Below are 25,139 nucleotides of genomic sequence, written 5' to 3'. Positions count from 1 at the left end.
AACGTGCTTTAAGTACTAGAAAGACTTTTTGAATTGCTGTTTGTTATTTAGTTTTTTTGTTGTTGGGTTTTAAACAAGGTTAAAAATTCAGTTTTTCCCATTGATGCATAATGCAGTGAGATTTTAATGCAGTAGATTAATAGGTTTTCAGTATAAATTTAAAAGGCTCACAAGAGAATGATTGTCATGTTTTTCCTGAATATTAACTTCAAATAAGAAGTTGTAATCTGAGCAGGGGTAGCCAGGTATTTTTGCAGTCTGTAAACAAACAGAAGCATGCTGAGAAAATTACATTCACACTGCAGGGCTGTGATTCCAAGGCATGAGATTTGGCTGCAGGTACTCAACAGTGAATCATGGCATTGTGCCAGCATCACGATCACATCTGAGTGATGTTTGCTCAAAGTTCTGTCATTTGTATCAGGAATTCTGGTGGTTTTGGTTCGAGAGTCATTTCAGCTCATTCCACAGACCTCTAGAGGAGAGAAACAAAATTGAAAACACCGTGTGGTGTAACAAATCCAGCAGCATCTACTTTTCCAAGCACGTGGAGGTTCCATTAGCTGATGCAGATTTGAGAAATGTGTTCTCTTTGTTAACACAATGTATTTTTTTTTTCTGTTTTCTTATTCAGAGACCTGAGTGAAAACCAGATAAAAGGAATCCCTAGAAAGGCCTTTCGAGGAATCATTGATGTGAAGAACTTGTAAGTGACGACTTCATTAATATTTGTGCTGAAAACCTTTCTGCTCACGTTACATGTGGTTGTTACACTCAGTTTGGGTACCTTGTGCTCAGCTCTGTGCAGCACCAAAGGGACCCTGCAGGTTTTTGGCAGGGGACTCCCAGGCTGCTTTGGTCCCCATACCTGGGAACACACCTGGGGAGGTTTTGAGCTGAGGAAAAAGAACATACTCAAAGGCTTCACCCCTTCCTGCAGGACTGTCCTAGAGCAAGATGTGCATAGGAAAAATTACTGGTAGGTTTTGGGGATGGAATTGAAATGTTTTGCTTAGTTTAAGTTTTCTGTCCCATCACTTGTATTAGAAATAACTATGACAAACTGTAGCACTCAGATACAGTGGTTGAGCACAAATATCAGAAAATTTAAAAAAAAAAAATGGGAGTAGTTAACTGCACAGGCTTTGACAGCTTGTATTTAAAAATTAAAATAAGTTATAAAAGCCTTTTAAGAGAGAAAACAGGGCTGTGGTTTTTGTGCTAATGAAGCCAGTCTGTCCTAGCCTTTTGCTGTAAGGTAGCCTGAAATATGTGTAAAGACTTTGAGCTCTGTATTTCCAGAGCTGCTGGAGGCTCTCACACGTTATGTAACAGAAATCCATTTTCGTGCACACCCAGACTCTAACCCACCCTTGGCTTTGCTGGAGTCAGCACGGGGTGGATGAACAAAGCAAAAACAGCCCCTGCCTCGGCAGGGATTGCCTGGGACAACCTGCAGCCACTCTCAGCAGCATTGCAGAGCCATGAGCCATTAGCACTGTGTTACCACACCAGTAGCTGAAAAATGATCCCCACTGTGTTAAATATTGGAAGCACTGCATAAACGGTGTGGATTTCTTAAAATTGACTGGAAGAAACAGCTAAAGGAGGTCTGAAAAGAAGCCCTCTTTACAAAGTCTTGCAGCATAGCTGTGTTCTGTTTTCAGATCTGGCCCCAGTGAAATGCTCTCAGGCACATTGTGATTCCTGGGGCATCCTGAGAATGGCCAGGAGCTGGACTCGACGATTCTGATGGGTCCCCTTTTATCATGCTATCTTGAGTTTTACTTGCATTATGTGATCTATAGGAACAATAGATGTATTTTGTTTCAGAAAGTCAAACTTTCCCAGCTGTAATTCACTGTTAGTTGTCTGACTTCATTTCAAATAACAGAGTTTGCATTCAGGGTTTAAGTCACCTCTGATAAGCTGTGACAACCAGAGCAGGTGTTTTGATTTATGCTGAAGGATCCAGGGTTTCTCCTTTCCGTGAGCTGATACCAAGGGATGACTGGCTGGAGTGGTTACAGGAACTCCATCAATGCTGGGATTTCAAGCTTTAACAAAAACTTGTATCTGTCAAGTTAGGCAGTTTTGATTGTTTTGCTGTAAAAGACAGCAAAACAATCAGAAGTACTTCCCTTTAGCTACAGTTTCTGACTTCTGTGAGCACTGAAGTTATCACAGAGTCATAAAATAATTCTGGTCTGGAGTGGTCATCCAGTCCAACCTCCAGCTCAGCAGGAGCACAAAGCTTGGTACTCTTAACAGATGGCTGCTGTGAGCCACAAGTACTGATTATTTAGATAAATAGCAGGAGAAGCAGACTTTTCACTCACATCTAGACATTCTTTCTTGATAAGAAATGTACAAATCCTGTGCTCAGGGTGGTCCATGGAGCTGTTGCTTCCAGACACAGACGAGTGCATTGTGACTTGCTGAGGAAAATGTGGCACAGTCTTGAGCCAACTCGCTGCTGGGAATACATTAAAATTTCTCCAGCAGTAACTGTAAGGGTGTAATGCAAGCTGAACCAAGTAAATAGTTAAAGCTCTTTAAGCAGTGAGCTCAAACATGCTGATTCCTGTTTCCAGCCTGTGTTTGGCAGCCAGGGCTCTCCCTTCTGGGTCCCAGCAGTGACCATGGCAGCGAGCAGGGTGTTCACTGCCTGAGCAGGAGAATGAGCCTGTGCCAGCACCTGCCTGGTGACAGTGACACAAAGGTGCTGATGGCACAGCAGCAGGGCTGGCTGTTTCTGTGGTTATCACTTTGCAGGTTTATTGTACTGTCTCAGTGTTCTTCCACTTTATAAAGCTTATTTGTGAGGAATCATGGAGGCTTTTGGGCACAAGAAATAAAGCTACAAATTGTCACGTACTCCCCAGCCCTTTCCAATTTATATTTAGAAATTGTATAGGGAAAGGCTGACATGGAATGGTCTTTATTTTCATAGCTTGACCCTTAACATGGTCTCAAATTCTTCCAGGTTCTTCCAAAAGTGTCCCAATGTCACAGAAAAAAAAACAGCTCTGGAGATTTCATAATAGGGACACAGCAAGTGCTACACCAGATGAAAGTCTCCAGATTAATGCTGTCTTTAACAGCAGCTTGGAAAGCTTCCCTCAGGACAAAATGCAGAGTTATTGTGATAGACTGAGCCAGGGCATGAATTCCTTCTGGACACCAGCTCTCAAACATGCAGCCTGAGGGCTCAGGATAAATTACAGTGGGTGCCACTTGGAAACCCTGTGAGAATTACCCTGTCCCAGCAGGACCAGGCAGTGATGGACACAGAGTCACAGGTTGTGTCCAGCTGGAGCAGCCTGGTGTAAAAAAATCTTCTTGTGAATGTGCTGCTGCATTATGAGGCAAGGAGAGTCTTTGGTGATGTCCCACAAGCACCAGGGCTGCAGAGCTGGCTTGATACATTTTTTTTTTTTCTAATATATTAAAATGATGGGGAGGGGGAATGTTATAAGAAGCATTGATCCAAGATATTTTCCACTCTATCTTCCTTTTTAAATGGTAAAAACTTTCTATCTTTTATCATTCTTTTAGCAGAACAGAGAACCCAGGATTAGGACTGTGCTAAAGAAGAGTTTTAAATGTCAGGGAGGCCAGTGTTTTTGCACAAGACAAAGCCAAAGCAGAGACTGGAGGTTTTCAAACTCCTAAGTGGGAGAAATTTCACTGTGTTAATTATTTTCATATGAGGTGTCTTCTGCTGTTTGAGTACAAAAATCAAAGAATCTGCACACAAATAAATTATTGAGTCTATTTCCAACTGAAATGTAGAAATAATTATACAGCTTTTAGAAAGTTTCATGAGCACATCATGTCCATTACCAGTAGTGAATTTATTTGGGAATTTGGCAAAAACTGACACATTAAACTTATTGTAGAGTAGATGCATGAACTCTGCTCAGTGGCCCTAAGAGCTGAACAGGAGAGGGCAAGAAAGGGCCAGCCTGCAGAGCACACCTGTATTCAATTTCTGGTACTTATTACTCAGAGAACAGGAAATGTTTCTTGCAGGAATCTAGCCCCAAGTAAGCACATTTATTTCAAGAATTAAAGTGTATGGGTTTGGGTCTCATTGAGCTTTGGGCTAACTCAGTGCTGTCAGCCATGGCCTTCCATCATAAAAATATATAGAGCTGCTTCTTGGATTTCTGCACGTTTCCCCTGCTCCTATCACATCTTGGCATGCAGGGGAGAGTTTCTCTGCTGGGGCATTCCTGCAGTTGCTCAGCCCACCTCACTGAGGGCAGCCAGGGTCCCAGGACAGGGATATGCAGAGATTGATGTTAGGAAGAAATTCCTCCCTGTGAGGGTGGGCAGGGCTGGCACAGGCTGCCCAGAGCAGCTCTGGCTGTCCCAGGCTGCTCCAAGCCCTGTCCAGCTTGTCCTGGAGCACCTGGAGGTGCTCCAGGACAAGCTGGACAAGGCTTGGAGCAGCCTGGGACAGTGGAAGGCAACCCAGCCCATGGAAGGGGGTGCAACAAGTCAGTCTGTATGATCCTTTCCAACCCAAACCATTCAATGAGTCTATAAACATCTCCCAGCCTAGGAATGGAAAACAGGAATCCATGAGCAGTGTGGATGCAGGGCAGAATGCCAGAGCAGCAGGGCAGAGGGGGAGGCACCCTGACCAAGCAGCCCCCCTGTGTGAACACCACTCAGAGCCACACAGAAGAACACAGGCACTGCTTTTCTGTCAGGGGTTGCTGCAATTTCTTGTTCTTGATTGACTGGGAGTCAGTTCCATCCATATTCAGCTCCTGCCTTTTATCTCTCATAGGCTTTGGCTATAAGATTTTGTAGCACTGGGATTCAGAAAAAAAAAAAAAAAGTTAACAGGTTCATGTGTCATGCTAATACAGGCTCATTGCATTTCTGTCTGAATACTTCTCAGCCTCACCTGAGATAATAGCTCCTATCACTGACCTGCAGAGGCTTTCCCTGAATGCTGGGGCCACTTAGCAAATTGTGGGTAATATCCTCCTTGAGAGCCCTAAAGGTTCTTGTGGAGGAAGAATTGAAGCATTTAGATTTATGTTTTTTGAAATATAGAAATACATCAGCACATATGTAACATTTAACACTTCTGCAAGTCAGTGCACATTTATTTTCCTAGTGGTTAAATTACCTCTGCAGTGTGGAAAATCAGAGCTCTGTGAGTACTGTAAAATATTGTTGTACCTATTAATTTCAGTTCCTTATTTGTTAAATGGCTTTTCCTGGAAGATGCTGTTACTTTTTCTGCATGCATCTACTATTAGCATCAATCCATGGAACTTTTACAAAAATTAAATGTCTCAATTGCACATTCAGGTTTTGGAAAAAGCTGAACTTGCTCTTTACGTTGAGAGGTATTATGCATTCACCTACACAAAATATCAAAATGTTCCTACATAATTTTTTTAACCATCACAGCCAGCTCTGAAGAGTATATTTGTAGCTTCTGCCATTCATCCATAGGAAAAATTAAGCATACCTGTCAAGTTTAACTAATGAATAAACTAATGAATAAAGGAAATAATGGTTGATTTGTGTGTAGCCATTTCACTAGAAGAAAGCAAGTGATTGTAAGTTATTTGCCATACATAAATATGCAGTAGATCTTAATGAAATGTTACGCTACAAAACATAACTCCTTTAGTCTGGGTTCTCCAGGGAAGCTATTATCCAGAGCCCTCTGAAATTCCTGGCCAGAGTTTCTTGACATTTGTGTACAGTATTCAGTGTTACTCTTGCTGTTTGCAGTAAAATAAAACTAAAGGAGGAAGATAAACAGTTGGCCAGATTTTCCATTCGTTTGGTGCAAAATCTGGAATAAGCCTTCTGAAGCCAGTGGTTGGCCTGAAATAAAAGCATAGAAATGCCTAGAGGAGAATCGATTATCATGTGCTGGGTTATGTATTTGCTTTTGTCTCTCCCAATGGACTGAACAATATATGTCTATATTTGATGGTGTGCATTAAAAACTCGGTATATTTTAAATAGGAATACATGAAAATTAAAGGAAAGGATATATTTCTATTATGGAACAGATTTCAGGTTGTTTTGACAAAGAGCTGGCTAAACAGGTCAGAGGCATGGAAAGAGCTATTTTGAATACTCATTGGAGACAAGCCTTTTGCACTCTTTAGAGGACAAAAAGATCACATTACTTCAACTGTATAAATTTGTAAATAATTTCCCTCCTCCTTGTCCATAAATTCACACTGCACTCAATGTATTCCAACAGTGTATTCCTTTCTATCTCCTGTAATTGGTCTTCATTGTGATAGTGACCATAATGAATTCAAGAGAGATCTCTGTGGCCATCACATTTGCTTTCCTGGAAATGTCATTGTCATGCAGCATTATCGTAACAATAAAATAACAAGTTACCAACTTACCACTTTCTATGGAGAAACACCACCTGCAGCGTCAGTTAATTTTATGAATACATTAGTTTGAGCTTTTGCCATCTGTTCTACCCCTTATAAGAAATGCGAGAAGCAAATATTTCACAATTAACTCATTAAAAGGATATGATTGATTGGAATGCACACGCATGTTCCTGCAGAATGGTTAAGGTGAGTGTGCAGAGCCCACCAGGCACTCAGAGTTGTAGCAGAGGAGGTTTTGTGAGACAAGGGCTTCCCTCCTGACATCCTCAGCCACACACACAGCACATCGAGTGACACAGAGGGGTGTCACTGGTTGTTCATTGTTCTCTTGAGAGTCCTGGCCCAGCCCTGCAGGGCTGCCTTGTGCTTCTGCTCAGGGAGCTGCTGCTTTCCTGCCTGAGGTCGCTGGGTGTACAGGAACCCTTGGTCTGTTTTTCTATTCTATTCTGTTTGGAATCACTAACCTCTAAAATCTACCTGCCCTGATTTTTCTAAATGGCTTCCCTTGTCTGTCTTATAGTAAAACAAAAAAGAAAAAAGCCAGAAAGCTGAAATGGTGTGCAGGTTGGCTTTGGGCAGGCAGGGAGGTGTAGGGAGGAATTGTGGTTTTGTTTGTCCTAGCTGGAGGTGCTTTTCTGCTTGCTCTGTTTCCATCAGGAATGTCACAACCAAGGGAAAGCCATGTTAGGAACACGGAGATGAAAACCTGAAATTTAATTCAGAAACTGCATTCTTTTAATGACAGTTTTTTCTCTGCCTCCAGTGAATCAGCAGAGGCTTTGTCCTCTGTGCTGCACTGGAGAGATGATGTGTTCATCATCAGAATCTTCCTGATGGTCTGTGGGAGCACAGGATCCTGGGCACAAGGTCTGTGCCCTACCTGTGTCCTGTCCTTGTGTCCATTCCCGTGCAGAAAAATTTCATGTAGGATAGCTGAGGGTGAGCAAAGGGTCTGCAATAAAAAGCTAATTCTGCATTTTTCTAGAATATGCTGCACAGAGGCAGTGTTTTCTGAATAACTATGCTGAATGATGGTGCTCTCTGACAGTTTATTGGAATTCCCATAAAATACTGTGTGGTTTAAGTGTTTTTACAGCCCTGAAACTTCTGTGCTTCTCTTTTGACATCATAAGGGAATAATCGTTATTCAGAATTACCTTCTTGAGAAGAAAGTTTCATAGGATTTTTGCAACATGCACTGATGCTAAGAGATACCAGTCCAGCAGTGATCTTGCTAGTGAGTGAGCCAGTTTCAGTCTTGGTAGTGTATTTTTGTAAATGCTTGGCATTAGTGTTATTTCAGCCCTTCAGGGGTTGTTTTAGAAGTGACAGGACAATGGGGAATGGCTTTTAACTGACAGAGAGCAGGTTTAGGTTGGATATTAGGAAGAGATTCTTCTCTGTGAGGGTGGCAGGCCCTGGCACAGGGTGCCCAGAGCAGCTGTGGCTGCCCCTGGATCCCTGGCAGTGCCCAAGGCCAGGATGGACAGGGCTTGGAGCAGCCTGGAACAGTGGGAGTTGTCCCTGCCCATGGCAGGGGGTGGAATGAGATAAGCTCTAGTCCCTTTCCACCCAAAATGTGCTATGATTCTGTGATCCTGTGGTTGACATGGTCCTCTGGAGGGTTTGGTGCCAGCCTGCAGGATATTCCTGTGTTTTAGGAGAGGAGCTGTTCTTGAGAAAAGCTGCTGCTTGCATTATCCCCCAAGAGCTGCCTGGGATGGTCCCATGTGCCTCAGGGAGCAAGGGAGCAGGAATGTTCAGACTAACACCCTGCAGAGTCTGCAGCACACGTGATAAACACCATTAACCCCAAAACCATTCCATGAAGTGTTTAAACCTGTGCCATATTTGGTAGTGTGATCAGTCCCTACTTGTATTTTTTAAATACATTTGGGTTTATGTAATCCCCTTTCTCATGTCCCTTGCTAATAAATGAAACACCAGGTGGACAAACCAGCACAATCTGTTGAATGTGCTAAACTATGACTTGGACTTCAGGTGAGATTGATTGCACAGATTGAAAATGCGACGCTGATCTATTTTTTTATTTTTTATTTTTAAATGAAAACATCTGCAATAAGTAGGGTGGATGTCTCCTCTGTTCTCTTGTCCACTTGCATTTCAGGAAGTGTTTGTTTTCATGGATGTCTGTAGTTGTGGGCTCAACTGGCCACAAGGGATCTGTCACTGACAACTTATTAAAAGCTGAGCTATCAGTCCTGAGGAACAGATTTCCTCACTATAAAGGTTGCTTTCCCCTGAGTGAAATGTCAGATAAATAAAAAGCTGAAATATCTCTTAAGTGTGTTCTACTTATAAAATAGAAGTACATAAGCCAATAGCATTTAGCAGTGGAGGATATATGTTTGGTGGCATTTAATACTTTTTAAATTTTCTTTTCACTGAGCTAATCAGAGCTGACTACCACTATAATAAGGTTATTCATAATTTTGATTTACCCAATTTCTGTATCCTGGATATCCACTGCAGTATATATTGGTTTTAGTATTAATTTTTGGACAAACCACTTTTTTTTTTAATATATTTCTTGTAGAAGTGAGACAAACATCAATACCAATTGTTTTCTCATTTTCTGGACACGTATTTATTTCAAGCATTATTGAAAGCCTGCACTTTAATTGTTTATACGGAAAGTCCTAATGCTGATGACAAGAAAGATGAAATATCCCACACAGGCCTAAGTAATCTTTTCCATCTACTTCAAATTCTGTTCTGATCTTCCCTATGCTTTGTGTCTTGCATAATTTATTGCCTTCCCCAGCCTGAGAGGGGAAGGCATCAGCACTGAGCTCCATTAGTGGTCATCAGTGGGGCTTGAGGAGTGACACGGATGTGCTGTGTCCCATCAGGAACATGACACAGCTGGCACAAGGATGGGAATTCTTTGCACAGGAGACTGAAAAAGTCCAGTCTTTGTGAGTCAGAACCTCAGGCTTGATGGTCACTTTTACAATTTCTCTTTGATTAGGTAAAATCTGGGAGTCTGGGGATTTAAACTGTATATAACTCACTACCTAAATGGGACATTGGTGGAATTTTTTAAACAAGATCACAAACTCCAGGTCCAGAGCTTGATAAAAGACAAGCACATCCCTAATCCTGAATGGGACCCATTATCTGGGGTTTGAAATCTGTTACAAAAAGTCAGGGTGACTGTTGCTATTTCCAGAGATTACTTATCTGCTTACTTATTTCGATGAGCTCTGCTCGCTGCTTTCTGGGCTCGTTATTCTTTTATCCTAATGAAGCACAGATACATTTTGATGCAGCACCCATGCTGCAGCACTGCCTTTGTATGAAGAGTAATGAATAGCAGACTTGGCTCTTTTCTGTTTTAATAGACTTACAAGAGTCTCTCTGACAGAAACAAACTCCAGAAAATACCTTGATTTAAAAACAGGCTATGTGGTATCCTTACTGTCCTTTTGATATAAAACTTGATTAAAATGGGATGTGACATCAGTTGAAAAAGTATGAAAATCAAATTTTCTTTATTACGTACGTGTTTAGGCTAACCTATGCCTACAGTTTATCTTTGTGTAATTGATGCTGTCTTTGTGCCATGCCTTAATTTTGAATACATTTGTTGAAGATTTCCTGTAGCATTCATCTATGATTGTCAAAAGGAAGTTTTATTCTAAAAAAGAGATAGTACTGGTTTTAATTATGAATCTAAATAGCTTCATAACCAAAGTGAACTCTGAATTTACATCATTTTTATGATAGCCACACCATTCCAGGTTTATTGATTTTGTCATTTGCTTCATTACATTTAATGCAAACCTTTTGTATGAAATTATTCTGGTGCTGTGCTGGCCACGGAGGGGTCAGCATGTGCAGTCTGTAGCCAAAACAGCACAGCAATATCATTTTAGTGCAGACTCCATGGAGGAAGGGGGGTTGTAAATACTGTCCACCAGCAGAACAAAGTTTGCCTTTTCCACTTGACCTTCCCAGCTGGACGAAGTTAAAAACACAGCTTGAGTTGTCTTTTTTTTCACTCTTCTTTTTCTCTCCCCCTGTGCTTGGCTCCAGCTCTTTGGTCAGTGTGGCAGATGTCTGCTGCTGGAGAGGAGAAGGAGTTTGGGGGTGGCTCTGGGCAGAGCTGCTGGGTCCTGGCAGTGCCAGGCTGTGCTGGGAGCTGGCAGCGCCAGCTCTGTGCCCATGGAGATCTCCCAAAGGAGAAGGTCTGCAGGAGTGCTCATCTCTGCTCACCAGCTCTTCTGAAGAGCCACTTGCATTTTGGCTTTCAAGGCAGACACACTGGGTTTCTGGGCTCTCCAGTTGCTTTTCCATTTCACTAATTCTGATACTTGGTTTTGTGAATAGGGAACAATGTGCCTGATTTGCTGTACTTTGTAAGGTGTGCCTGTCCGTGGCAGGGGAGATGGAACTAGGTGATAGGTGATCTTTAAGGTCATTTCCAACCCAAGCCATTGTGTGATTGTATGAATAAAACTTACTGAGTTCTTAATTAATACTACATCACTTTTTCTGGATAACACAATTATTATTTTTAATCTAACTTTGTTTTAAAAAGTGATGCAAACACTATGCAAAACAGGTAAGTAAATGAATCCTTGTTTTCCCAGAAGGCAATGACTTAGGCACAAAAATTAATTTCAGTAATTGGGGGACCAGATTTCCTGCACCACTCTTCCTTGACCACAAAATGAGATGGATGTCCCCCTGCTTTTAACCCAACTCTTACCTCAGCTGCAGCTTTTTTCTTGACCCAAGCCTTCAACTCAGCTGCAGCTTTCTGTGTGAGAGTAGAGCTGCCTATTTAAAACAAGCCTGTGCAGCTTCTTGCCACATTTAGAGCCCAGAAGGGAATGATTACATTTCTCATTCAGTGATTCAGTCTGTTCATGACTTTGCTATCCTGCAGTTGGGTGGCTCCATGAGATAAAGTGTAGAAAAACAAAGCCACCTGCAATTCAATTCAATACAAAATTGATATGCCTTGAAAGAAAAATATTAAACTGTAATGGTAGAACTGTAGTGTAGATTTTTTTCATCAGAAATTGTTTTTATATGAACATATGCTTGCTGTGTTTGTACAGCAAGGGATGTTATGAAGTCTTTTTAAACAGCTCAATCGCTGCATCACTTGAAAATTTCTTCAAAGGAAGCTCAGGTCATGTAAATCCTACATGGATATTAAGAAGATCCTATGGAGGATCTTAATTTTATTCAAAAAACCACCAGTGCTTTTGCATGGATCTGCAGTGTCTTCTTCCTCTATAAAATAAGGATCTAAATCTGAGCAAAGCACAGAGGGAATTCTCCAGCACTCAGATATCTGTTATGAGATTAATACAAATAAAGTTGATTATCTAGGTGCAAGTCTGAGAATGGCTTTAGTACAATAGCTCTGAGGTAGGCAAAAATAAAACCCCTTTTGTTTAAGACCAGATGACACAGGGGGAGTGGAGACAGCAGCAGTGGAAAAGGCTGTGAGATTATGGTCTCATTTGTACAGCTGATTTCTACTGCTGAATATCATTTCCCTCCACTCTTTTTTTTTCCTACCAAAGGCCTGTGGGATCTAATTTTGCTTTTGTTTACCCTTTGGTAGTCCCATAAATGTCAAAGAAACAAATGAGAGAATTCCATCTTCATGAGGAAGTAACCTCTGCTCCAGTCTTTTGTGGGTTTTTTTAAAGCTCTTTTTGGAGTTATTTTTCCAACTCGTTGAGCAGCACAGTAGCACTGTGGTAATGTGCATACACAGCTTGTCCAAGGTGCTTTTTCACACTTAGGATTCTTCTTCCTTTCTCTTGTTTGACTAGGGAAAGCAAGGATTTTGGAATTGTTTAGTTAAAGGAACAGAAGTGTTACATGAATGAACAATCAATATTATTTTCCTATATAAATTCAGCATCAATATCCTGTCAATCACAAGTTGTTTATAAAGCAGTCATGATACCTTAATGCTAGACTACAGAGTGGTGCTTTTCAAAAGAATCCTCAGGAAACCCCCAACCCAAAACCAAACCTCCCAACCCTAGAATTTAACTAATTTAAAGAGATAATGGGCTATATAAAACTGTGATGTGGTGCACAAGAAATCTTAATGGAAATTATTTACATTAAGATGCCCATAAGCAGTTCTTGCTGCATTTCCAGGAGTCCAGCATTAAGCATCCAGCCTGTCTCTCAGGGCAGCAGAACAGAGCTTTCTCATACACATTAAAAAATGGCATTTTGTAGCACGGGGTGGGAAATGGAGCTTTCTGGTGTCAAAATTAGCTTTAGAAATGAGATTGACTTTTTTTCCCCCTTTTTTTTTTTTTTTTTTTTTTTTTTGTGTGTGTGTGTGTGTGACCCTGCAGTAGCCTTGTATGTGAGTTTCACCCTTGAACCTACTTTATTTGGTATTTAATTTATATGCTTAAACTCGGGTCATATGCAGCAGCAGCTATTGATTAGATCCTGCTTTTAAACCCAGTATTAGAGGGAAGATGACTGCTGCAAAGAGGTCAAGTGGTTTGCCTGAAATAATTCACTGAGTAAGAGGGATTCACAATTATCTGAACCATTTGAGCAGGGGGCTATTGTTGGGGGTGGATTTTGAGTTTGGTTTTAGCTCTCAGTGCAGCTCTCCCTGTTTTTCAGAGATGAGATGCTCTCCCTTCCTGAGGAGCAGCTGAAAACACAATTAAGGGTTAATGTTCAGGCAGGGAGGGGGAGCAGCCAGCCCTTCACCATAAGTTGGGCACTAAGCAGCACTCTCAGGACAGTGACTGAGAAGGATGGGAGAAATGTCCTGTGAAGCCAATTGTTCAGGTATCCTCTTTACCTACTTACAAAAAAAAAAAAAAAATTGTTGCTTTGATTGCAAAAAGGAAAAAAATTGGGGCAGGGCTTTTTTCTGGCCATTTTATTTTAGTGTTGTCACGTCTCAGTATGAATTAGGTTTTTGATGTTTGTATAAAGGGTCAGGTGAGGTAATTGGTGGGATCTTGTGATCCAGCCTTGCTGCCTCATCCTACCTGGGAGTAAAAGTTTTCTTGCACGTGGCATCCTTTTTATCATGACAGCGCTGGCAGAGGAAGCAGATGTCTCTTTATGAATGTATTTATGGACTAATGTCAGGGAAAAATATCCATAAAATATACACCACCTAGCAAGGAAATTTCAAATTCATCTGGATAAGTTAATTTCTAAGATTCTTTGATAGTGACTTCAAGTTTGTAAGGTTTGTAGAATCCTTATTCAGTGACTAGTGAGTAAATGTGAATGAACATTTCAGAATGTAAGCATTTATATTTAAGAACTCACAATGTCTAGGATTACTGAAGATTGTTTTAAATTCTTGGTATTAGTGTTATTTCAGCCCTTCAGGAGATGTTTTAGAAGGGCATGAAATAACAGGACAATGGGAATGGCTTTAAACTGACAGAGAGCCGGTTTAGGTTGGGTGTTAGGAAGAGATTCTTCCCTGTGAGGGTGGGCAGGCCCTGGCACAGGGTTCCCAGAGAAGCACCTAATGATTTAATGACCTCAAAAGGAAATACTTTTCTTTTAAAAAATTGAAAAGTAAAATTTGCCGAGAAAAATATTGAAGTCTGTATCTTCTAGGCAATTCTGTACATAAACTTGCCTCTACAATATTTTTGATTGATATCAGAAGTGCAAAAATTATTTAATGTTAATAACGAGATGTCTAACAGTAAGCCATCTTCTATCCATATTTTTGTTTTGAAATTGGACATGCAGTTATCTCAGGATGCTGTTTTTACCAGTTTTTGAGGAAATAATGCTTTCACACATTCATTACAGGTCCTGCATTTATAGATGGAGTACAGAGTTTTAAGTCACTCAAATCTCCTGCAAGATGGAATAAATCCCTTTGGAGGTGACCTGTCCTCCGGTTCTTGCAACGTGTGTTGTTTTGGAGATTATGGTTGTCCCTTGGTACCTGGGTTTCTGCACTGTGATGTTTCAGCTCCTGGGTCGAGTTCTTCCTTGCCCAGGAGTTTATCTCTCCACAAGGAAAGCTGGAAGACCTCAGCACCTGCAGCCTGCTCTGCAGCTCTCCCCAAGAATTAAGCTTTTGTGAGGATATACCAATAGGGATTTGATGACTTTTCCTTTCAAGCACTGCAGCCCAGTAAAACACCAGTGCTGTTATACATCCTTTACCTATATCTTTGTAATGGTGCTTTGTGGCAGTAATAATATCAGTAATTATCTCTTGTACTCTGTTCAGCCCTTTTGATATAAACTCTCCTTCCTCCATGTGGATGCTGGCAGTCTGGTCAGAGAGAAAGTCAGATAAACTTTCCCAGGCATTGTTCTGGGGGAGCAGTTGGATTTTATGAAGCTTTTCTTTGTGATTTTTTCACCTTACTGCAGCATCTCTTGGTTTTTGTATATTTTAAAAAAGGAAAAGCCCATGCCTTCAGATGTGAAAGCAGTTAGTTCTTCTCAGGGTATTATTTCATTAAGGTCTTCACTGGTTATCTATTAGATATAGGGTAAAACACATAAAATCAGATTACAATCAACAAAACTTATCAATTTCTATCATGTAATTGTTCCATGTTTTATATTAGTATTATACCTGTCCCAAGGCTAGAGAAGAATGTTTTAATTTAGAAATTATGTGGGTTAGTGGAACTGGAAGAGATTAATTAATTTCCAGAAATTTTGAAAAACTTCATGGTATTACTGACAGCTCTGGGGAGGAGGAATAAATATCTTAAAGGGTGAGGGACTCAAGTGCTACAGCCATCCCATAAATGCCAAAAATAGATGGACGCCATTTGTTTTTATGAATTAAAAGAAGCAGACCTATGGTTGCAAAGAGCTGGAAAGAAAGTCCCTGGTGAACATGCACAAGAGCTGTCACATGTGCTCTGTGCCATGATTCTGAAGGATGTGTGGCAGTGCCACATTAATTTGGTAAAACATTGTTTGAGAAGTTGAAGATCTACTAACAAAAACTGAACTTAGTCATCCAAACATGTTGGGTGCTTATGGTTCATATGGGTGTTCAAATAGAACATTTGCTCCAAAGTGCTTGTAAGCAAAAACCTGCAGGATGCATTGCTGTCCTTACCCCGGGTGACAAACGTTCCACAGGTTATGTGAATTTGGCTGCCTTGAAAACAGTAAAGCAAAATGGCTTTTTTTGACAACTGTGATCCAGTTTGCTATTAATTCCAGAGCACTTTCCAAAGTATTTAAAAACTGATGCAATTTCTAAGTGCCTAAGTGATAACCAAGAAGAACATTGATTTTGATTCCCATTTAATGTATCAGGTAACTTACTTATTTTGGTTAAACAATATTTTTTGGGTTTTGTTTTACTTTTCTTAAAGATTTTTTTTTTTTTTTTTTTTTTTTTTTTTTTTTTAGAAACTGGTTATCTTTCCAAATATTTCTTGTTCTAGTTAGTTCTTTTTAAGTGTTTTAGGCCTTAATTTTAGGCCTTAATTTGTTAGGTGCAGGTGTTTCACTGACAGAATTTGGGATTGCTGTGGACAAAGGAGTGTGGTGGCAGAGGAGAACACATGTCACAGAGGCAGAGCTGGTGTCACATCTTCAGAAATTGTCATAGGGTGATTAATTTGGGTATGGACAGCTACTCAGGGAAGAAGAATAGGTCTTCAAGTTCATGTCCAACTGGCCAACAAACATTCCATGTCTGTGAGTGGACCTCAGGAATGGAGATAATGAGGAGTCAGCTGTAGGTTGACCTGCTCAGGACTTGCATGTGACAGAATAGCAGATTTTAGTGCTTACTGGAACCTTTGCCACTCTTCTTAGTCTAAGGGAAGTGTTATTTGCTTACTTATATATAAATACATGTATATGTAACTACCTAAGTTACGTATATAAGCACATGGAGTTCCCAGAAAAGTGCAGAGTAGTATTTTTTATAAATTTAATATAAATATAAATCAGCATATGAATGCACACAGCAAGATTTCACCCTTTAATTACAGTTTTTGTAGCATAAGCAGGTAATGCAGTAACTCAAAGCATTTATTCTGTTAACTTATTTGTTTGAAATCATTCAGAACAAGTAAATTTGGGGCAATGAGGTATACTGACTTATACAGTCAGACTGTAAAAGTAATTCCAGTGGGACTCTGGATGGGGAATTGAATTCATTGCCTTGAGTAGTGAGAATGAAGCTTGATGTAAGTGTTGTAAAGGCTTGTGAGGTTCAGGCTGAATTCCAATGTGTCTCTTTCACCCTCAGCACCAATTCATCTAAACTCACCCCTAATCTTATCTAGAACTGATTACAAGTCAGCCACAGCTCTGACTTGCGAAATGGGATGTGATGCTAAGAAATGACAAGTATAAAGACTTAAAATCACAGGATCAGGGCTTTGCATACACATTGCAGCAACCTCTGGAAAACAGATTTCCAAGGTTTTTACAGCCATTGCCAGCCCTGTTTTGTATCAGTAAGAGGGAAACAGCACAGGGCTGTAATTATTTGGGGCACTTGTGGCTGCTGCTCTTCCTCAGCTGGCCTGAGAAATCAACCAGCAAAGCAGAGAAACAGTCAGGAGTCAGGATTTGGAGCTGCATGTCATTAGAAGCATTCTTGTGTTAAAAGCAAAACTTCTGATAATACCCAGGTGGGTCATCAGTGAACAACACAGAACTGTAACTAAGCCAAATGGTTCCTTGTCTTAAAGTGATTCAAAACACTTTTTGTTGGTGAGTTTGTCAGTGGCTGATTTTACAACAAAAATTACTAGAAGGGGATAAATTTGATGTCTCAAAAGCAAGGTGCTGTTCCTAATCAGTATAGAAGAAAAAGGGAATAACAAAGCAAAATCCTGGAAGCACACCCTCCAACCCTGTTTTTCATCTGGAGATGCCACTAATTCATACTAAAATAGGAACCCACAGCTGTGCTAAAGATTAAATGGCCTGATTTGGAAGCCCTTAGAAAAGCTCCTGAGCCTGTGTTAAACATGGTCAGTGCTGGAAATCCCTATCAGGGTGATTTAAAATTAATGCAGCATCTTGAAATACGTGGTTTGTTAACTGTTCTCCAGTGCCTGTGAGAGTTGGTTGAGGAACTGAGTAGGACCATGTTGAGAAATGTCCCCCAATCCAAAATGGAATATGGAGATATTTAGAACTGTGATTCCTTCTCCAGCTTTAACTGGCCATTTTTGGTTTTTTAAAAAGTCTGATAAAACAGGCTTTGACTGAAAACTTATTGGTGTGTTATAGTAAGAAACTACAACTTATAGCTGCAATCTGTTAATTGGATAGTATCCACAAGTTTTTAGTATAATTTTCTAATTACAAAAGGAAAAAAGTTAAAAAAAAAAAAATCAACTGTTTTTGCCCAAATTTGCCAGCTATGCAGGAAGGCAGTCACTCTGCAGCATACTCCCAATATTTATTGGTTTGGTATTGCTTCCTCCTAATTTTTGTCCTGAGAGCTAGAAGAACATATCACGAGTCATTGTATGACTGCAGGTGATAGCATTAATCTAATGTGATATGGGATTTCAGAGGGGGCAGATGTCTGGAGATGGAATGTCCAGATTTTCTTTTGCTCTGTCTTCCCCCTAACCATGTAACAAACCAGGCACTTCTGGGCCTTGCCCTGGGCACGTTCCTCTTCCCTGCTCGGCACTCACCCCCTGCCACAGCCTCTGTCCCCACAGCCTTTTCATGTTTTGCTGGCCAAGTCCAAGCTTCTCAAAGGCAGGAGAGCCTTAATTTTCCTCTCAAACCTGAGTTTTGTACGTTTTAAAACATAAAAATGTGTCAGCAAGGAGCACCACCAGAATTAGCATGCTTTTTGCCGTGTGTCCCTGTTAAACCATCTCACTGTGAGCTCTGTGCTCCTGGCACGGGCTGGGCTCACGGGCACTGCCAGCTCAGCCTGCACTGGTGTCCCCAGGGCAGCAGGGATGTCACCCACGTCCAGAACATCTGTCCACCTCTGCAGCCAGGAACAGCACAGCACTGCCTTGTTGTGTCACCCTGCAGAGTTCCTTGCAGCCCTCTGTCCTACTGAGAACATTTTCCATGCCAATGGCTCCAAACAAATTTTGTCTGTCTTTGACAGCTAATACACTTTTTAATAGGAAGGGATGGAGCATTTTGGATTTTTTTTTTTTTTTTTTAAGTTTTGTTTCTGTAATGAATCTGTTAGAGCACAGAATGATTTTCAGGAGAAAACCCCAATCCCAGCTGATGCTGCTGCACTGAAGGGCGGTGCCAGCTCGCCTGTGGGGTTTGTTTGTTTTGCCTTGGAAATGAGAGTAAATTCTGTGCTGGTAGCTCCACAGAAGTGATGCCACCATGGTGCTTGAGCCCGTGCAAGCACTGGCCTTGCTCACAGGGCACGAATTCTGGGTGAGCTTCGGTGCTGCTGCAGTTCTGGGCTCGGGATGGAGCAGGGGCAGCTGGATCCTGCAGCCTCCCCGTGCCTGAGCCTCCCTTCCCTGCCAGGACCCGAGAGAAGGGCTCAGGCTGTGCTGGAAGCCACAGCTCCCACTCCACCTGCAGCAGCATGGAACCACCTGCACCTCCTCCTCCCCGTGCTCTTTGCACATGACAAATGTCTGCTCCTTATTTCCTTTCAACAACTGCGTGTTTTTTCTATGCAGGTACCTCGCTTTCAGATTTTCCAGTTTCATAATACTGTCCCTAATGATATGATTTCCTATTAATATTCCTAATCTGATTCCTGGGTATGATTTCCTATTAATAAGGTCACTGGTTAGTAACATTGTGAACTAGAACTTTCCTTTACGTGTGGTGTTTGACACTTGTCAACTGAACATAATAAATAAAAATTTAAATAAGTGCAAACCTTCTAAAACTGTAAAGAACACCACAGTAAGTAACTTTCATTTTCTCAAACACCCATTTTATCTTTTTCTTTTCTTCCCCTTTTCCCCTTTGGGGCTATGGCAGAGGAGAACAACAGATGGTTATCAGTCAAGAGTAACTAGGGAAACAGCAAAACCTGCCCCAATTGCTATGGAGACAGCCATTTCTGTGCTTGGTATGCACTATTTGTTACATCAGCAACCAGAGAGAGTTAAAAAAAGAAAAAAAAAATGTTCTAAAGCACCTGATATTGAAAGGAAATCTTGTGTTTGTGTGTATTTGTCCTTGCAGCAGGCAGTCTCCATGTTTGTTTGTCACTCAAGTTTTGCTTTAAGCTGATATTTTAGTTATTTTGTGACAGCAGCATTTTGATTTGTGAGTTAATGTAACACAAACACTCAGAGCAAATACTTAGTGATTTTGAATAGTCTGCAGAACAATTATTCATAAACAATTCTTCTCTTCAGATCAGATATTCCTCCCTTCCTGAATTTAACAACCTGGCAGCACAGGTTGGGTATGAAAACTGAAGACAGAGAATATGACTCTGCCCAATTACCTCAGGCAGATGAGCTGTTTCTGCACAAAGCCTCAACCACGGCTTTTGGCAAACGGCATCCTTGGGAACCAAAAAAAAAAAAGTGAATTTTGAAACACTTGTAAAAATCTCAGAGTGAAATTGCAGCTTGATCACGACAGCTGTATCAGTCTTTTATATTTTCTAATATGAGCATTTTCTTATAGAGTGATTTTAGTGAAGCATAAATAAAAAGTAAAAAATTAAATGGTAAAAATGCATTAAAAGCTGCTTTGAATAAACTTCACATTATTTCAATTTAACTTAATTTAACATTACCTCAAAACACCATCTTTCCCCATTTCTTGGGGCTTCCTCATCAATTAGTATGAGGATAAGGACTTTGGTTTGGTATGTGAGAAATTTAAAATAGATGCGTTGGTGTCACTTTCCTCAGATATCTTAATATTCTTGAAATCACATACGGGCAATAAATGTTTTGGAGTATGTTTCTAATTCTTACAGGTTATGGAAGGACTTAAATATTAGAGTGCAGACCTTACAGGAAAGGGATGACATAGAATCATCTAGTCTGAATTAGGAACAAAAGGAAAGAATAAATGGAAGGAAAAAATGTTGTCCAAACAGGGGTTCTTTTGGAGGTATAATTAGTAAAATTAATTATTTTCTAAAATTATTCTGTATTAATATATACATTTATTATGTAATAATAAATACAGAGCATTTACCTTCCTGGGATACCAGTATTGAAATTTCTTTAAATATTTTGGTGATATAATTCCTTAACATGGATATATCTAGTTAAAAATCTATGTCTTTCCTCAATGAGAAAATGGCACCTGCCTAATTTTTTATCTGCAAGTGTAGATACAAGTTATAACACTAATGTTACATCAGTAACAGTAAACCTTAAATATGTAACTATTATAACACTGCTTTTTAATGCTAAATGTGAAATATGCAAAAGAAATTTGAACAGTATATATTACAGTAGTCATTTATACTGGCTTTTATTTAAATATTTAACTAGATGTTTGGCAAAATAAAGAAAGAGGTTATAGTAATTTAACTATTGTCACAGTATAATTAAAAAATAGATTAGCACTTGAGCTCTGCAATGACCTTGGCAGTGTTTGAAAATGGGAAAAAAATGCCTTACTGAATATTGTAAAAAACACTGGTTGTAAAGTCCATTATTGTTAAATGTTGAGGCTTGAAGGGCCTCTTCTTTGTGAATGCAAGTCTGGCAAATTGCAGAAAGAATGCTGAAATCTCTTATATAGTTGGTGTGCTGTGAAGAAATTTTGTTAGTAATACAAATGTATGGTTTTAAACAGAATTTTTTAATGTTAATAAAAAGATAGATTTTTTCAGTTTTGGTAAATTTCACCCTGCATGAATTCAATTCTTTAATGTTTTAGAATATTTCTGTGTTTAAAAAAATCTTAAAACTAGTAAAGTGATGAAATTATATCAGATTTTATTGCTGGGGATTTTTATCTCTCTAATGCATTTGGAAATAAAATATTCCTTATTTTTGTGAGCAAAGTCTTCAAGGCTTGGTATTTAAAGGATTATTTCAAATAGCAAAAAAATATCAACCTTGTAAAACCCTATTCCCCCTAAATAGTATTTGAAATTTAACTCTTATTTATGATAGATAATGCACCAGTCTAAATGGATAAGCCAAAGTTACACTGTCAGGGAAAAAGTGTTTTAAACATTTAAAGTGGCGTTTTAGCCAAGCCATAGATTCTTCTGTGATATAAATCTGTTAGGATGCAGTGTTATTTCTTATTTCTTAGAAAGGTGATTTGTGTCCTTTTTTTTTTTTTTTAATATCAATTTTAAGTTTTATCCATTAGTTGCATATAAGGTACTCACTTAATTTTCCTGCTTTTCAATAAAAACTGAGAGTAGTTATTGAGTCCACATTAGAGCCAAATTACAGTAATATATATGGCTTTATGTGTTATAGCTCTGCCACATGAAAGATGTCTCATGAAAGAAGTCTTCCTCCAAAGACTTTTATCAGTTCTTGGATTGTTTATAAGCATTTGTCTGTGTCACACTCCACCTAAATCCCATTTGCCCATTCAATATTTTCCTCGCCTGAGTGCTTTGCTCTGTTCTCTGGGTCTCTGGCGCTGCTGTCGCTGTCTCTGGCATTGTCACACTGCCTGTCCCAGGGACCTGGGATCCCCGGAGCCCGAGTGGGGTCGGGGTGGGCAATTCCATCCCAGGGCAGCTGCTGGCTGTCCCAGGGGATCTCACTCACTCACCTGCCCTGACAGCATCACCCAGCCCAGCTCCAGGGTCTGCTCAGCTTCACTGCTTTGTGTCTAATGCATGAGAGATTCAGCATTTAACCCAAACGCTTCGGCCCGAATCGAAGTTAGCTATCTATGTAACTCAGCAAAGTCTGGAAGTGTCACACAGCTCACTTACTGTGGTTTCACTCATCCTTCAGTGGCTCAGTATTTCTCTGTGAGAACGTTTTCTGGTCAGAGGCAGTCAAATCACTTGGTAGGTTTAGATAAAGTCTGAGCCCAGTTCTGTATTCCTTCAAAAGGAGATTAAATGCAGGTATGAAAAGTGATTTTGTCCATGTATTTTGAAAATTATCTCTTAAATCTGAGTTTGTGTTGTCTGACCTTTCAGCACCAGTGTATTGCACCACTACGTGCAGAACAACCATTTGTAATCTCGAGGAAAAGATTTTCTAGAAAGGCTAGGAGTGCTGACAAATAGAGGTGCCATTTAAATCTGAACCAAGGCTTCTGCAGCCCAAGACCACTTTTAAAAATTCCCCTGTAAGCCTGGAGCAGGGGAGGTGTGTCTCAGGTAGCTGACCTGTGCTCAGTGTGCCTGAGCTCTGTTCAGAATGCAGTGATGGGGAGATGGGAGCAGTGTCACAGTGTTCCTCAGGGAAATGCAGGTTCCACCTGTTCTAAAATACTGTTTTTTTTCCTTTTTTCCTTTTTTTTTCCTGTTTATTAAAGTAGAAAATTTACCTTCTCTGCATATGGTTAATTTTATTCAAGTAAGATGTTCTTAATGAATGTTAGGGATGTCTGTTTGGCCCCTTGAGGAGCTGCACGCACAGCCTGCCCACACTGCGTGTGTGAGCTGGCTGCTAGTCCACATCACAGGGGGTTTGTTTTGTCTTCATAAGCATAAAAAGATGTGCTGAACACCTTGGCTTTCTGGAAGACTTTACTTAAACTTTCCCCAAATCTTTAAACTTATCACTTTGTCTTGGAAGGAAGACATTTAGGTTTAAACTCCCAAATTTCTAGTCTTGACTGAACTGCTCACCAGGGTGCTGTACAGATGCACAGAAATAGGATTTCCATCTTTACACACAGAGAAATAAATAGGGAGGCAGAGGGTCTTAAAACCTGATTTTAAGACAACTAGCAGTTCTCTTCCTTTTGAGAAGAAATTCTCATGTTTCAAATGCAGATGTGAATGTGTTGGGGTGATAGATACCAGGAGACACAAACTCTGTGACAAAGGAGCATTAAACATGTGAGTTTCACCCCAGAGACTGTGAAGGATTGGTTATGGGCCAGAGAATCAGGGTGTCTCACTAATGAATATGTTCCCTATTTACTGATAGTCCTGCTAAGTGTGTGTCTTCTGAGCATTGAGAGGTTTCCCTTGCTGTGATCTTGTGCATCGATCACACAGACTAAGCCTGGTTGTTGGCAGTGGCATGACTGGACCTGTGGAAATATGATTAAAATGGTTATTACACTTTTTCAACAAAAATCAATCTATGAGAGTAGCAGTTTTTTTAAAAAATACAATACCCACCAAGGAATCCCTTTAATCAGAAGGCTTTGAGGGTAGCACACTGTGGGTTTATTTGCTTATTTTAGTGTGTTTGGCAGAAAAATCAATATCGTACTATAACTCCAATAAAAATCATGCAATATCTAGTACTTCCCATTGAAGGAGAGGTAATTCTCAAATTGAGGCTCCTTTCTCCTCATCATGTTACTATCTGCCAACCTTCTGCTTAATAAAACTAAGTGTAAAGTACTTACAGTGCTGCAGACAGCACTGTATTTAACTAATTTGAAGTTTATTCCTCTCAAAATGCACCATCCCTTCTGTTTGAGCAACAATTTTTTGTCAATTAAACGGGGATATCAGGACAAGTCTTCTCAGCAGTCAAAAATAGAGAGATTTTAGGATCTTTCACAGATGGTCAGAGAAAGAGAGAGAACATAAATATGTATGTATACATTTATCTAGATATGTATATATGCTGTTCATGAACTCCTACACACAGAAAAATCCCTTTTGGAGGATTGTACATCACAGTGTCTGCCAGTATTGGAGACATTGCTAAAGTTTTGCCAAATTCACAAAGTTCTCCAAAGTTAGCAAATGCTACAAGAAACCTTAGTTGGGGCTTTATGGTTCCTAAGGTTTTTAGTAGACTTTAGAGTGTGAGTGAGTTTTCCTGTACTTTAACTCATAAAAAATAGAATTTTCGTTGGTACAGACTACATCACAAAGGGTAAGTTTCCCATGCTTTTCAAAGATGTACATGCCCAGGATGCTCAATTTTAGCGGATCAAACTCAGTCTTTAGAGGGGTTCATAAAGATTATATTTGCTCTGTTTGTGCTTTATTGTTGTATAATAAGAAAATAGCTGCAAATGTCTATTTAGACCAAAAATTAGATAAGGCAAATAACTGGAAAGTAGTTGGTGAAACTATATAACCATACTATACATGGGTGTATATATTTCCTATAGTTGCATATATATATATATATATATATATATATATATTTCATAAAAAGCAGAAACTACAGTGTAATCTTTGTATCTTTATTCAAGATACTTTAGCCACATAATACAAAAGGTCTCTGCCTCATCAAATCCAAAGTTTTTGCTGTGCAAAGGGCAGTAACAGATAGTCAGGAGCTTGCATCTTTTTTATCATGAAATGCAGATATTTTACTTGCATGTGACTAGATAAGTAATTTTATTTCTTTAAGTGTAAAATTTAAGGGATCAGATGTCAGAAAATGTAATCACTGAATTTTAAATTACAACTTTAATTCTTTTAAGCAGAGGAGACAGATGTAGCTGTCTTACTGCATCCACATGTATTGCAAAATATGTTTAAATCATGCGCATACAGGGAGACAAATGAGAGAACTCCGCCACCCAAATATTAAATTACATGTTTCGAAGCAAAATAGTGTTTTAAGTGTACGTGTGTATAATGCTTTTTGTCACTGGATTGCTCTCCCTGATGCAGTTAGACAGAATCTGTATTTAGTCAGAAATCTTTCAATAGAAAGGGCTACCAGATGGGACCAG

At 39.8% G+C, this 25,139-nt stretch overlaps 1 protein-coding gene across 2 annotated transcripts in view; it reads left to right on the top strand.

Moving 5' to 3' along the window:
• SLIT3 (slit guidance ligand 3) overlaps window positions 1–25,139 on the top strand; it is a 482,283-nt gene that overhangs the window by 240,895 nt on the left and 216,249 nt on the right. For both annotated transcript variants that reach the window (XM_031506038.2, XM_031506039.2), the window contains one exon: window positions 635–706. In XM_031506038.2, the coding sequence (XP_031361898.2) occupies window positions 635–706 (72 nt within the window). The remainder of the gene's footprint in view (window positions 1–634; window positions 707–25,139) is intronic.

The sequence above is a fragment of the Lonchura striata genome, chromosome 15 (assembly GCF_046129695.1).
Source record: "Lonchura striata isolate bLonStr1 chromosome 15, bLonStr1.mat, whole genome shotgun sequence".
Classification (NCBI taxonomy): Eukaryota; Metazoa; Chordata; class Aves; order Passeriformes; family Estrildidae; genus Lonchura; species Lonchura striata.
Note: the sequence above shows the minus strand (reverse complement) of the source record. Positions and strands in the feature narration are given on the sequence as shown.